Here is a 12949-nt window from a genome sequence, read left to right as displayed (position 1 = left end):
CCATGATTTTTGTCCTAACTTGTTCACCGGTCCTCATATGGAAGGTACTTTTCCTTGATGTTTCAAGAAGGGTAGAAATACAAGAACACACACGCACACATTATTGTATTTGTTTCCTTCTTGAGACCTCTGAAAAATGCCAACCTCTTTAGGACCACCCTTTCTAGATATATAAAGATTTGTATTTACAACATTAATATTATATACATACTATGCAAATATGAAAAATGTAAGTATTATTAAAAAAAAATTGGGGTGGGGAATTTTTGTTTGTAATTGGTTTTTAATCTTCATTTTGTACTTAGTTATTACAGTGTGTCTCTATATACATATTTATTAATATTTTTGAATTTTGGCCAAAGGGGGCGCATTTCAATTTCTTACACACACTTGTTATTACATATGTTGACCAGAGGGGGAGCACTTCAAATTTTTACACACCCTTATTATTTTATACGTTGGCCACAGGGGGAGCACTTTTAAAACCGACACAGTCAATTTGAAAAATCCCTCCTTTTTGGGACCACCATCATTTTTGATAGATTTCACCACCAGGGGTGCTAATGAGACATTCTCTATTCTATGCAATGGTTTTCTGTATTGGGACCATGATTTATGTCCTAACTTGTTCACCGGTCCTCATATGGAAGGTACTTTTCCTTGTTGATGTCTCAAGAAGGGTAGAAATACAAGAACACACACACACACATTATTGTATTTGTTTCCTTCTTGAGACCTCCGAAAAATGCCAACCTCTTTAGGACCACCCTTTCTAGATATATAAAGATTTGTATTTACAACATTAATATTATATACATACCAGAGGTGGGACCAAGTCATTGCTTTGCAAGTCACAAGTAAGTCTCAAGTCTTTGCCCTCAAGTCTCGAGTCAAGTCCCGAGTCAAGACAGGCAAGTCCCGAGTCAAGTCCAAAGTCAAGACTAGAAAGTCTCAAGTCAAGTCCCAAGTCCTGCATTTTGAGTTTCGAGTCCTTTCAAGTCCTTTTAACCACAGACTAATATTTTTACACAGATTGTGTATGCTTTTAAAACGCTGTATTTATTTATTAAAACAAGTGCATTTGAAATTGCAGGAAAAAAAATGGTGCTGACATTGCAATTCATAATAGCACTATTAACCAGTCATTTTAATAGTTTAAACAATTTTAAACATTTAACTCATTCCTTTACAGGATAAACACATTTGCAAAAACAAACATTAACATACTATTGGTTGTATTTTATGAAAATAACATTACCACAAAGTTGAGAAGGAGCAAAGATCTTCAATGTTTGTATGTGAGAATCACAAAGAAATCTTCTGGGGGAGGATGACACCCCTACAGGGGTTTGGTTTACAAACTTTCAGCCCCACCTAAAACAAAATTCACCAGCCGCCACTGATTATGATGCATTCTCATTTTAGGCAAAGTATAAGACAATACTTTCTTAACAGTATAATTGTAACCAGGAATAAGTCTTCAAGTAACAATATTCAAATAGTAACATTGTTGGGTAAAACAGCATTTGGTTTTATTCTGAATCCAGTGAAACAGATTGGTGGTTTTAGCTGATATAAAGACTTTCAGGTGTTTATATATGTTTAAGTATTTGGCAGACGCTTTTATCCAAAGCGACATACATAAAAAATAGATATAAAACAATCACTGTAAACATTATCATTTAAGGGAAGAATGTAATACAAAATATCAATACAAAGTGTCAAGACAGAATAAACTCTCTGCTGCTGCAGCAACAGAGTTACAGTCTATAGGTCCCTAAAATATATAGATATCTAATGTATTCATACATTGTTTATGTAGGATATACGCATGTATATATAATCTAATCATATTGTTTCTTTAACTTAAAAATAGCTGACCGTTTTTTTCCCCCTTCTCTGGGATTATATTCCCAGTTTTGATCTCGGACGTCTGGTCATTTAAAGCGTATAAGAATATTATATTACTGTTAAGCAAACTATGAATAATTAAAAACGCCAAAACATGTGTCCGTTATCATAGCTACACGTATGACAAAAAAAACGCGTGAAAATCAGTGGTATTCAGTGAGGTAAGATGAATTAAATTTGCTGACAGTTCATTGCTCCTGCCAAATGAATTGCACTGAGTGGAGCGGATCACCACTCCAAGATGGCGGCTCCGCGTCTCGTCTGCGCCAGTAGGCAGTAGCGCTCAATGCTGCGTACCCTTATAAGATGTCTATGGTTATAACGTTAGCAGTGAGTTTACAGCCTCACTGATTTAACTACACAGCAAATAAAAGTCACGTTACTTAGCCAATAAACGTTATCTTACATTCAAAACTTACCCTTCTTTGTGCAACTTCAAATGTCGAACGAAGTTGGAAGTTGTTGCGTCTCCGTCTGTAATATTCGAACTGCGTGATTTGCATACGGCAATTTGTTTTTTGTTGACCAAGTCGTAGTTTTTATACCCGAACGAAACCAACTTTGGCATAATTGTTTCTCACTGCCGCATTGTTTGACAACTCATGTTCGGTGGTTGTCCTGCAATTGGATTGGATGAGAGCTGTGTGATGAAAACAACGTAGATTTAATTTGATTGGCTGTTGTACTGACAGCACACTAGCTGACAAGCAGCACACACCCTTATAGACACAGACGTATAAAATGAAAGATACGGAGCGCTCCCAAATAACTTTTTAAGGTTTGGGTTTTGGGGAAAGTAGCAAGTCATGTCAAGTCAAAAGCCTCAAGTCCAAGTGAAGTCACAAGTCATTGATGTTAAAGTCTAAGTCGAGTTGCAAGTCTCTTTACATTTTGTCAAGTCGAGTCTAAAGTCATCAAATTCATGACTCGAGTCTGACTCGAGTCCAAGTCATGTGACTCGAGTCCACACCTCTGATACATACTATGCAAATATAAAAAATGTAAGTATTATTTAAAAAAATTTGGGGTGGGGAATTTTTGTCTGTAATTGGTTTTTAATCTTCATTTTGTACTTAGTTATTACAGTGTGTCTCTATGTACATATTTATTAATATTTTTGAATTTTGGCCAAAGGGGGCGCATTTCAATTTCTTACACACACTTTTTATTACATATGTTGGCCAAAGGGGGAGCACTTTTAAAACCGACATAGTCAATTTGAAAAATCCCTCCTTTTTGGGACCACCATCATTTTGATAGATTTCACCACCAGGGGTGCAAATGAGACATTCTACATTCTATGCAATGGTTTTTCGTATTGAGACCATTTTTTATGTCCTAACTTGTTCACACCTCCTCATATGGAAGCTACTTTTCCTTGTTGATGTCTCAAGAAGGGTAGAAATACAAGAACACACGCGCACACACACACACGTGTCAAGTATGTTGCCCCATGTCTGAACAGGACCACCTTCAGCGAGTTTGCCGTCAAACACAGCCGAGACCCCCGGTTCAAGAGCATCGACAAGATGAAGGACAGGGAAGCCATCTTTGTGGAGTTCATGAGCGCCTTAAAGAAGCGGGACAAGGAGGACTCCAAGTCCAGAGGAGAGAAGGTCAGGTGGACAACACCCCCCCGCGCCCACCGTCCAGCTGACGTTCTCCTCTTGCAGGTGAGGCTGGACTTCTTTGAGCTCCTCAGCGACCAGCACGTGGAAGGAGGCCAGCGCTGGAGCAAAGTGAAGGAGAGGATGGAGACGGACCCGCGGTACAAGGCCGTGGAGAGCTCCGCCCTCCGAGGGGAACTCTTCAAGCAATACCTGGAGAAGCAGGCTAAGGTCACTCGCCGGCATGTGTACCCACTAAGGATGATGTTTGATAAGAAATTATCGAGTTCGAGCCCATTATCGAATCCTCTTATCGAACCGATTCCTTATCGATTGTATATGGGAAAAAAAACACAATATTTGGTTTAACAAAAGCTCACTTTTATTTTATAAGAAAAAAATCAAATCAAATAAATAAATAAATATGGACTGTTACCCCCCTAAAAAAATAAAATAAATAAATATTGAATGTTGTTACCCAAAGTATATTAAGTGGGATTTTTCAGAAAAACAAATATATACAGTAACACAAAAACAACCTGAGTCTGTGATCACTATAGGTGTATAAATAATAATATAGTGTTAAATAAAATCAGTCCCTTGGGCAGAAAATTGAAAATAGCACAGCTCTCCAAAAAGTGCACTTCTGCTGCTATTGGAACATACTAACTACACACACTATGACACACAGTCATCAATCAACAATTCTTCCCCCCTTACATGAGAGCGAAGCCTGGCAATAATTGCATATTGCCTGTTCTGCCCTCACTATACGTGTTGAGTTTATACAGCTTGGCAGACAGCTAACAAACAATCCAAAGCAGATGAATCCATTTAGGCTCTTTATTGTTGTTGATCTTGCTTTGTCTTTTCCTATCTTTACTTTTGTCTTGCACTGGACTGTTTTTTATTTTATTTTTTAAACTGAAATACACACAATGACAAATGTATAAGCTTTGTGATTCAATTAACATACTGAAACGTAATACACAATATGTAAATATTAGCTTCACACAAATATACAGTACTATCATCAAACAAATACTTCTGTGTTGAAATTATTTCGATGGTGGAAATATACGACTGGCAGCCATTTTAAGTCCTCAAAACAGCCATTGAAACAGTGCACAAAAATCGTTTTTCAATAAACATCTTAGTATAAAACTTAAACACTTTCCACCTTAATATTGAGTTACATAAACAAGTTAATCAGTGTACTTACAGACTTATCTTTTCCAAGGCTTGCAAGAGCTAACACAACTTGTCTACTTCTCAATTGTCTCAACCCGGAAGTGCCCAAACTAGTATTTTCATATCGCCACAAGGTGTCAGTAAGAGTCTACAATCAAGTGGGCAACACATTGCAGGTACCACAGGGCATTTCCTGTACGTGGGAAGGGATTCGAATAAAGAACCAACTCCTTTTCTTAACTATAGTGGCCTCGATAACGGAAACCGGTTCTCAAAAAGGGATTCGAGTCCATTGAATCGGTTCTTTTCTTATCGAACAACCGGGAGAACCGATTTCGAACATCATCCCTAGTTCCCACTGCAGCTGTGTCCTACTAATAACTGCATCTTTGTCCTACTAATAATGGCCTGATCTCCTGCAGAATCTGGACCTGGACAAGGAGCGCGAGCTGGAGCGCCAGGCTCGTATCGAGGCCAGCCTGAGGGAGCGCGAGCGCGAGGTCCAGAAGGCCCGATCGGAGCAGACCAAGGAGATCGACCGAGAGAGAGAGCAGCACAAGCGAGAAGAAGCCATCCAGCACTTCAAAGCTCTCATGTCGGACATGGTGAGGACCTTCTCGGTGGCCGCCCAGCGCCCGCCACGCTCACACGTCCTGCTCCCTCAGGTGCGCTCCTCGGACGTCATGTGGTCGGACACGCGGAGGAACCTGCGCAAGGACCACCGCTGGGAGTCGGCCTCGTTGTTGGAGCGGGAGGAGAAGGAGAAGCTGTTCAACGAGCACGTGGAGGCGCTGACCAAGAAGAAGAAGGAACACTTCAGGCAGCTGCTGGACGAGACCACCATGGTGAGTTTGGAACGAGCACTAAAACACAGCAGGGTGCCATCGTGGTATGTCTGTCTTCTAGATCACGCTCACCACCACCTGGAAGGAAGTCAAGAAGGTCATCAAGGAGGACCCTCGATGTATCAAGTTCTCCTCCAGCGACAGAGTAAGACCACCCTCACTCGTCACTCCACCATGACAGCATCATCATGTTCTCCTCATCTTCCCTTTGTATTCTCCTCATGTTCTCTTCTTTTTCTCTTCATGTTCTCCTCATCTTCCCTTTGTATTCTCCTCATCTTATCTTTGTGTGCTCCTCCTGTTCTTCACATGTTTCTTTGTATTCTCATGTTCTCTTCTTTTTCTCTTCATGTTCTCCTCATCTTCCCTTTGTATTCTCCTCATCTTATCTTTGTGTGCTCCTCCTGTTCTTCACATGTTTCTTTGTATCTTCCTCATGTTCTCTTCTTTTTCTCTTCATGTTCTCCTCATCTTCCCTTTGTATTCTCCTCATCTTATCTTTGTGTGCTCCTCCTGTTCTTCACATGTTTCTTTGTATCTTCCTCATGTTCTCTTCTTTTTCTCTTCATGTTCTCCTCATCTTCCCTTTGTATTCTCCTCATCTTATCTTTGTGCGCTCCTCCTGTTCTTCACATGTTTCTTTGTATCTTCCTCATGTTCTCTTCTTTTTCTCTTCATGTTCTCCTCATCTTCCCTTTGTATTCTCCTCATCTTATCTTTGTGTGCTCCTCCTGTTCTTCACATGTTTCTTTGTATTCTCATGTTCTCTTCTTTTTCTCTTCATGTTCTCCTCATCTTCCCTTTGTATTCTCCTCATCTTATCTTTGTGTGCTCCTCCTGTTCTTCACATGTTTCTTTGTATTCTCCTCATGTTCTCTTCTTTTTCTCTTCATGTTCTCCTAGTCTTCCCTTTGTATTCTCCTCATCTTATCTTTGTGTGCTCCTCCTGTTCTTCACATGTTTCTTTGTATTCTCATGTTCTCTTCTTTTTCTCTTCATGTTCTCCTCATCTTCCCTTTGTATTCTCCTCATCTTATCTTTGTGTGCTCCTCCTGTTCTTCACATGTTTCTTTGTATTCTCCTCATGTTCTCTTCTTTTTCTCTTCATGTTCTCCTAGTCTTCCCTTTGTATTCTCCTCATCTTATCTTTGTGTGCTCCTCCTGTTCTTCACATGTTTCTTTGTATTCTCCTCATGTTCTCTTCTTTTTCTCTTCATGTTCTCCTAGTCTTCCCTTTGTATTCTCCTCATCTTATCTTTGTGTGCTCCTCCTGTTCTTCACATGTTTCTTTGTATTCTCATGTTCTCTTCTTTTTCTTTTCATGTTCTCCTCATCTTCCCTTTGTATTCTCCTCATCTTATCTTTGTGTGCTCCTCCTGTTCTTCACATGTTTCTTTGTATTCTCATGTTCTCTTCTTTTTCTCTTCATGTTCTCCTAGTCTTCCCTTTGTATTCTCCTCATCTTATCTTTGTGTGCTCCTCCTGTTCTTCACATGTTTCTTTGTATTCTCATGTTCTCTTCTTTTTCTCTTCATGTTCTCCTCATCTTCCCTTTGTATTCTCCTCATCTTATCTTTGTGTGCTCCTCCTGTTCTTCACATGTTTCTTTGTATTCTCATGTTCTCTTCTTTTTCTCTTCATGTTCTCCTTGATTTCTCCATGTTCCCTTTTTGTTCTCCTCATATTCTTTGTTTTCCTCATGTTGTTCTCATGTTCCCTTTGTGTTCTCCTCATGTTCTCTTCATTGTTTGCTTATTTTCTGTTCATGTTCTTCAAATGTTCTCTTCGTGTTCTTTGTTCTTTACATGTTCTCTTTATGTTCTCCTCATTTTGTTTTTATGTTCTTCTCATTTTATCTTCATCTTCTCTTTGTGTTCTTTTCATGTTCTTGTGTGGTCTTCATGTTCTACTTGTTTTCCTCGTGTTATCCTCGCGTTTTCCTCATGTTATCCTCGTGTTTTCCTCATGTTCTCCTTGTGTTCTTTGTGTTATCCTCGTGTTTTCTTTGTTCCCTTCATATCCTCCTTGTGTTGTCTTTTTGTTCTCCTGTTGTCTTCATGTGCTCCTCATGTTCCCTTCATGTTCTCATGTGCTCTTGCTGTCTTCATGTTCTTTGTTTTGCCTTAATGTTGTCTTGTCTTCATATTCTCTTGTTGTCTTCATGTGGTCTTCATGTTCTCTTGCCTTCCTTGTTTTCTTTTCATGTTCTCCACATGTTTTCTTATCTTCATATTCTCTTGTTGTCTTTGTGTGGTCTTCATGTTCTCTTGCCTTCTTTGTTTTCTCTTCATGTTCTCTTGTCTTCATGTAGTCTTCATGTTTTCTTGTTGTCTTTGTGTTCTCCTCATGTTTTTGCCCTCTTTGTTTTCTCTTCATGTTCTCCACATGTTATCTTTTCTACATATTCTCTTGTTGTCTTCGAGTTCTCCTTATGTTTTGGTCTTCTTCGTTCTCTCTTCATGTTCTCCACATCTTCTCTTGTTATCTTCATGTTCTCATGTTTTCTTGTTGTCTTTGTTTTCCTCATGTTTTGTTCTCTTTATGTTCTCTTGTCTTCATATACTCTTGTTGTCTTCGTGTTCTCATGTTTTTGCCTTCTTCGTTTTCTCTTCATGTTCTCGTCATGTTCTCATGTTTTCTTGTTTTTAATCTCACGTTTTTGCCTTCTTGGTTTTCTCTTCATGTTCTCTTGTTGTCTTCATGTGGTCTTCATATTCTCTTGTTGTCTTTGTGTTCTCCTCATGTTTTTGCCGTCTGTTTTCTCTTCATGTTCTCCACATCTTCTCTTTTCTTCATATGCTCTTGTTGTCTTCGTGTTCTCCTTATGTTTTGGCCTTTGTTTTCTCTTCATGTTCTCCACATCTTCTCTTGTTATGTTCATGTTCTCATGTTTTCTTGTTGTCTTTATGTTTTCCTCATGTTTTTGGCTTCTTCGTTTTCTCTTCTTGTTCTCGTCATGTTCTCTTGTTCTCTTCATGTTCTCATATTTTCTTGTTTTTATTCTCATGTTTTTGCCTTCTTGGTTTTCTCTTCATGTTCTCTTGTCTTCATATTCTCTTGTTGTCTTCATGTGGTCTTCGTGTTCTCTTGTTGTCTTTGTGTTCTCATGTTTTTGCCTTCTTTGTTTTCTCTTCATGTTCTTCACATCTTCTCTTGTTATCTTCATGTTTTCTTGTTGTCTTTATGTTTTTCCTAATGTTTTTGTCCTCTTTGTTTTCTCTTCATGTTCTCTTTATGAGAACATGTTCTTCATATTCTCTTGTTATCTTCGTGTTCTCCTCATGTTTTTGCCTTCTTTGTTTTCTCCTCGTGTTCTCCACATGTTCTCTTGTCTTTATATTATCCTGTTGTCTTTATGTTCTCATGTTTGTGCCTTCTTTGTTTTCTCTTCATGTTCTCCACATGTTCTCTTGTCTTTATTATCCTGTTGTCTTTATGTTCTCCTCATGTTTTGCCTTCTTTGTTTTCTCTTCATGTTCTCCACATGTTCTCTTTTCTTTATATTATCCTGTTGTCTTTATGTTCTCATATTTTTGCCTTCTTTGTTTTCTCTTCATGTTCTCCACATGTTCTCTTGTCTTTATTATCCTGTTGTCTTTATGTTCTCCTCATGTTTTTGCCTTCTTTGTTTTCTCGTCATGTTCTCCACATGTTCTCTTTTCTTTATATTATCCTGTTGTCTTTATGTTCTCCTCATGTTTTTGCCTTCTTTGTTTTCTCGTCACGATCTTGTCATGTTCTCTTTTCTTTATATTATCCTGTTGTCTTTATGTTCTCATGTTTTTGCCTTCTTTGTTTTCTCGTCATGTTCTTGTCATGTTCTCTTTTCTTTATATTATCCTGTTGTCTTTATGTTCTCATGTTTTTGCCTTCTTTGTTTTCTCTTCATGTTCTCCACATGTTCTCTTTTCTTTATATTATCCTGTTGTCTTTATGTTCTCCTCATGTTTGTGCCTTTTTTGTTTTCTCTTCATATTCTCCACATGTTCTCTTGTCTTTATTATCCTGTTGACTTTATGTTCTCCTCATGTTTTTGCCTTCTTTGTTTTCTCGTCATGTTCTTGTCATGTTCTGTTGTCTTCATGTTTTCTTGTTGTCTTTGTTCTCCTCATGTTTTTGTCTTCTTTGTTTTCTCTTCATGTTCTCTTGTCTTCATATTCTCTTGTTGTCTTCGTGTTCTCATGTTTTTGCCTTCTTCGTTTTCTCTTCATGTTCTCTTGTTCTCTTCATGTTCTCATGTTTTCTTGTTGTCTTTATGTTCTCCTCATGTTTTTGCCTTCTTCGTTTTCTCTTCATGTTCTCTTGTTCTCTTCATGTTCTCATGTTTTCTTGTTGTCTTTATGTTCTCCTCATGTTTTTGCTTTCTTTGTTTTCTCGTCATGTTCTTGTCATGTTCTTTTGTCTTTATTATCCTGTTGTCTTTATGTTCTCCTCATGTTTTTGCCTTCTTTGTTTTCTCTTCATGTTCTCTTCATGTTTTCTTGTCTTCATATTCTCTTGTTGTCTTCGTGTTCTCATGTTTTGGCCTTCTTCGTTTTCTCTTCATGTTCTCATGTTTTCTTGTTGTCTTTTTGTTCTCCTCATGTTTTAGCTTTCTTTGTTTTCTCTTCATGTTCTCTTGTGTTAATTTTCTCTTGTTGTCTTTGTGTTCCCATGTTTTTGCCTTCTTTGTTTGCCTTAATGTTCTCTTATCTTCATATTCTCTTGTTGTCTTCATGTTCTCTTATCTTCATATTCTCTTGTTGTCTTTGTGTGGTCTTAATGTTCTCTTGCCTTCTTTGTTTTCTCTTCATGTTCTCCTCCACATGTTCTCTTGTCTTTATATTTTCCTGTTGTCTTTATATTTTCTCCTCGTGTTTTTGCCTTCTTTGTTTTCTCGTTATGTTCTTGTCATGTTCTCTTGTCTTCATATTCTCATGTGTTCTTGTCTTTATGTTCTCCCTGTGTTCTCTTGTTTTCTCTTCATGTTCTCCTCATCCGCTCCATGCTTTGCTGATGTTCTCCTCGTGTGGTCCTCATGTCACAGAAGAGACAGCGTGAGTTTGAGGACTACATCAAAGACAAGTTCATCACTGCCAAAGCAGACTTCAGAACGCTCCTGAAGGAGACCAAGTTCATCACGTACAGGTGAGAACCACACTTCACCTTGTAGGAGGTTCCCGGTGAGAAGATGAAGGTAACACATTCTCCTTCAGGTCCAGAAAGCTGATCCACGAGTCGGATCAGCACCTGAACGATGTGGAGAAGATCCTGCAGAACGACAAGCGCTACCTGGTTCTGGACTGCGTCCCCGACGAGCGCAGGAAGCTCATCATGTTCTACATCGAAGACCTGGACCGCCGCGGACCGCCCCCTCCACCCACGGCATCGGAGCCCACGCGCCGCTCCACCAAGTGACCTCCTCAGCGGGCCAAGAGCATGACGACGCCCCCCTGTCCCCCGGCTCCCCCAAGCGAGTCTCTTTTTCGCCATTGCCAAGCGCTTTGTGGCACACGCGGGGGAACCAGGTCACTGTGCCGCGGGGTGACCTTTGACCCATCGCCTCTGCCTAGCAGAGGGATGATGATGATGATGATGAAGGCTGCCTCCCAAGCAGCCGCACGTGTAACATAGACCATGTAAATCAACTGTAGTGTGTGAGTGCGTGCGTGTGAGTTGCGTGCACGTGTGTGAGGCGTGCTGAAGCCTTACAGATCCAAGGTGCCGCTCAAAGTCTGGAATGTTCCTCGCTGCTCCACTAAAGCAGCCATTTGTCTCCACGTCCAAATAAACAAGTTCCAATGTTTTCTCAGCCGCTTGTCACCTTCTTGTCTTTCTCGCGGCATGCATCTCTCTATGTATGTACAGCATATATAATATATGTATGTACACATATATATGTATGTATGTACACATATATAATGTGTGTATATTTGTATGTATGTACACCATATATAATATATGTATGTGTATATATGTATGTATGTACAGCATATATAATATATGTATGTACACATATATATGTGTGTATATTTGTATGTATGTACACCATATAAAATATATATATGTGTGTATATATGTATGTATGTACACATATATAATGTGTGTATATTTGTATGTATGTACACCATATATAATATATGTATGTGTATATATGTATGTATGTACAGCATATATAATATATGTATGTACACATATATATGTGTGTATATTTGTATGTATGTACACCATATAAAATATATGTATGTGTGTATATATGTATGTATGTACACATATATAATGTGTGTGTATATTTGTATGTATGTACACCATATATATATGTATGTATGTACAGCATATATAATATATGTATGTACACATATATATGTGTGTATATTTGTATGTATGTACACCATATAAAATATATGTATGTGTATATATGTATGTATGTACACATATATAATGTGTGTGTATATTTGTATGTATGTACACCATATATAATATATGTATGTGTGTATATATGTATGTATGTACACATATATAATATGTGTATATATTTATGTATGTACACCATATATAATATATGTATGTGTGTATATATGTATGTATGTACACATATAATATGGATGGATATTTGTATGTATGTACACCATATATATGTATGTGTGTATATATGTATGTATGTACACATATATAAAATGTGTATATATTTGTATGTATGTACACCATATATAATATATGTATGTGTCTATATATGTATGTATGTACACATATATAAAATGTGTATATATTTGTATGTATGTACACCATATATAAATATGTATGTGTGTATATATGTATGTATGTACACATATAATATGGATGGATATTTGTATGTATGTACACCATATATAATATATGTATGTGTGTATATATGTATGTGTATATATATATACAGTATATGTATGTATGTACACATACATGTGTGTATATATATATATATATACAGTATATGTATGTTTGTATGTACACATATATATACGTATGTGTGTGTGTATATATATATATGTATGTGTGTCTGTAAGTACACCATAAATATGTGTGTGTGTATATATGTGTGTGTGTGTGTGTATATGTATATATATATATATCTGTATGTAAGTACACCATAAATATATGTATGTGTGCGTGTATATATATATATATATATATATATATATATATATATATATATATATATATGTATGTATGTACACCATATATATGTATGTGTGTATATGTAGATATGTGTCTGTGTGTGTGTGTACTGTATGTACAGTATGATTAGGGACGGCGTGGCGAAGTTGGTAGAGTGGCCGTGCCAGCAATCGTAGTGTTGCTGTTTACTGGGGTTCAATCCCCACCTTCTACCATCCTAGTCACGTCCGTTGTGTCCTTGGGCAAGACACTTCACCCTTG

At 37.8% G+C, this 12949-nt stretch overlaps 1 protein-coding gene across 6 annotated transcripts in view; it reads left to right on the top strand.

Moving 5' to 3' along the window:
* The window catches only part of LOC133651183 (transcription elongation regulator 1-like), a 41418-nt gene extending 30073 nt beyond the window's left edge, over window positions 1-11345 (top strand). For all 6 annotated transcript variants that reach the window (XM_062049178.1, XM_062049183.1, XM_062049182.1 and 3 more), the window contains 7 exons: window positions 3377-3527; window positions 3585-3749; window positions 5132-5314; window positions 5375-5554; window positions 5616-5699; window positions 10581-10681; window positions 10750-11345. In XM_062049178.1, the coding sequence (XP_061905162.1) occupies window positions 3377-3527; window positions 3585-3749; window positions 5132-5314; window positions 5375-5554; window positions 5616-5699; window positions 10581-10681; window positions 10750-10951 (1066 nt within the window). In that variant the 3' untranslated portion in view covers window positions 10952-11345. The remainder of the gene's footprint in view (window positions 1-3376; window positions 3528-3584; window positions 3750-5131; window positions 5315-5374; window positions 5555-5615; window positions 5700-10580; window positions 10682-10749) is intronic.
* Window positions 11346-12949: the final 1604 nt, after the last annotated feature.

This window comes from Entelurus aequoreus, linkage group LG05 (genome assembly GCF_033978785.1).
Source record: "Entelurus aequoreus isolate RoL-2023_Sb linkage group LG05, RoL_Eaeq_v1.1, whole genome shotgun sequence".
NCBI lineage: Eukaryota > Metazoa > Chordata > Actinopteri > Syngnathiformes > Syngnathidae > Entelurus > Entelurus aequoreus.
This window is presented reverse-complemented; position numbering and strand designations above follow the sequence as displayed.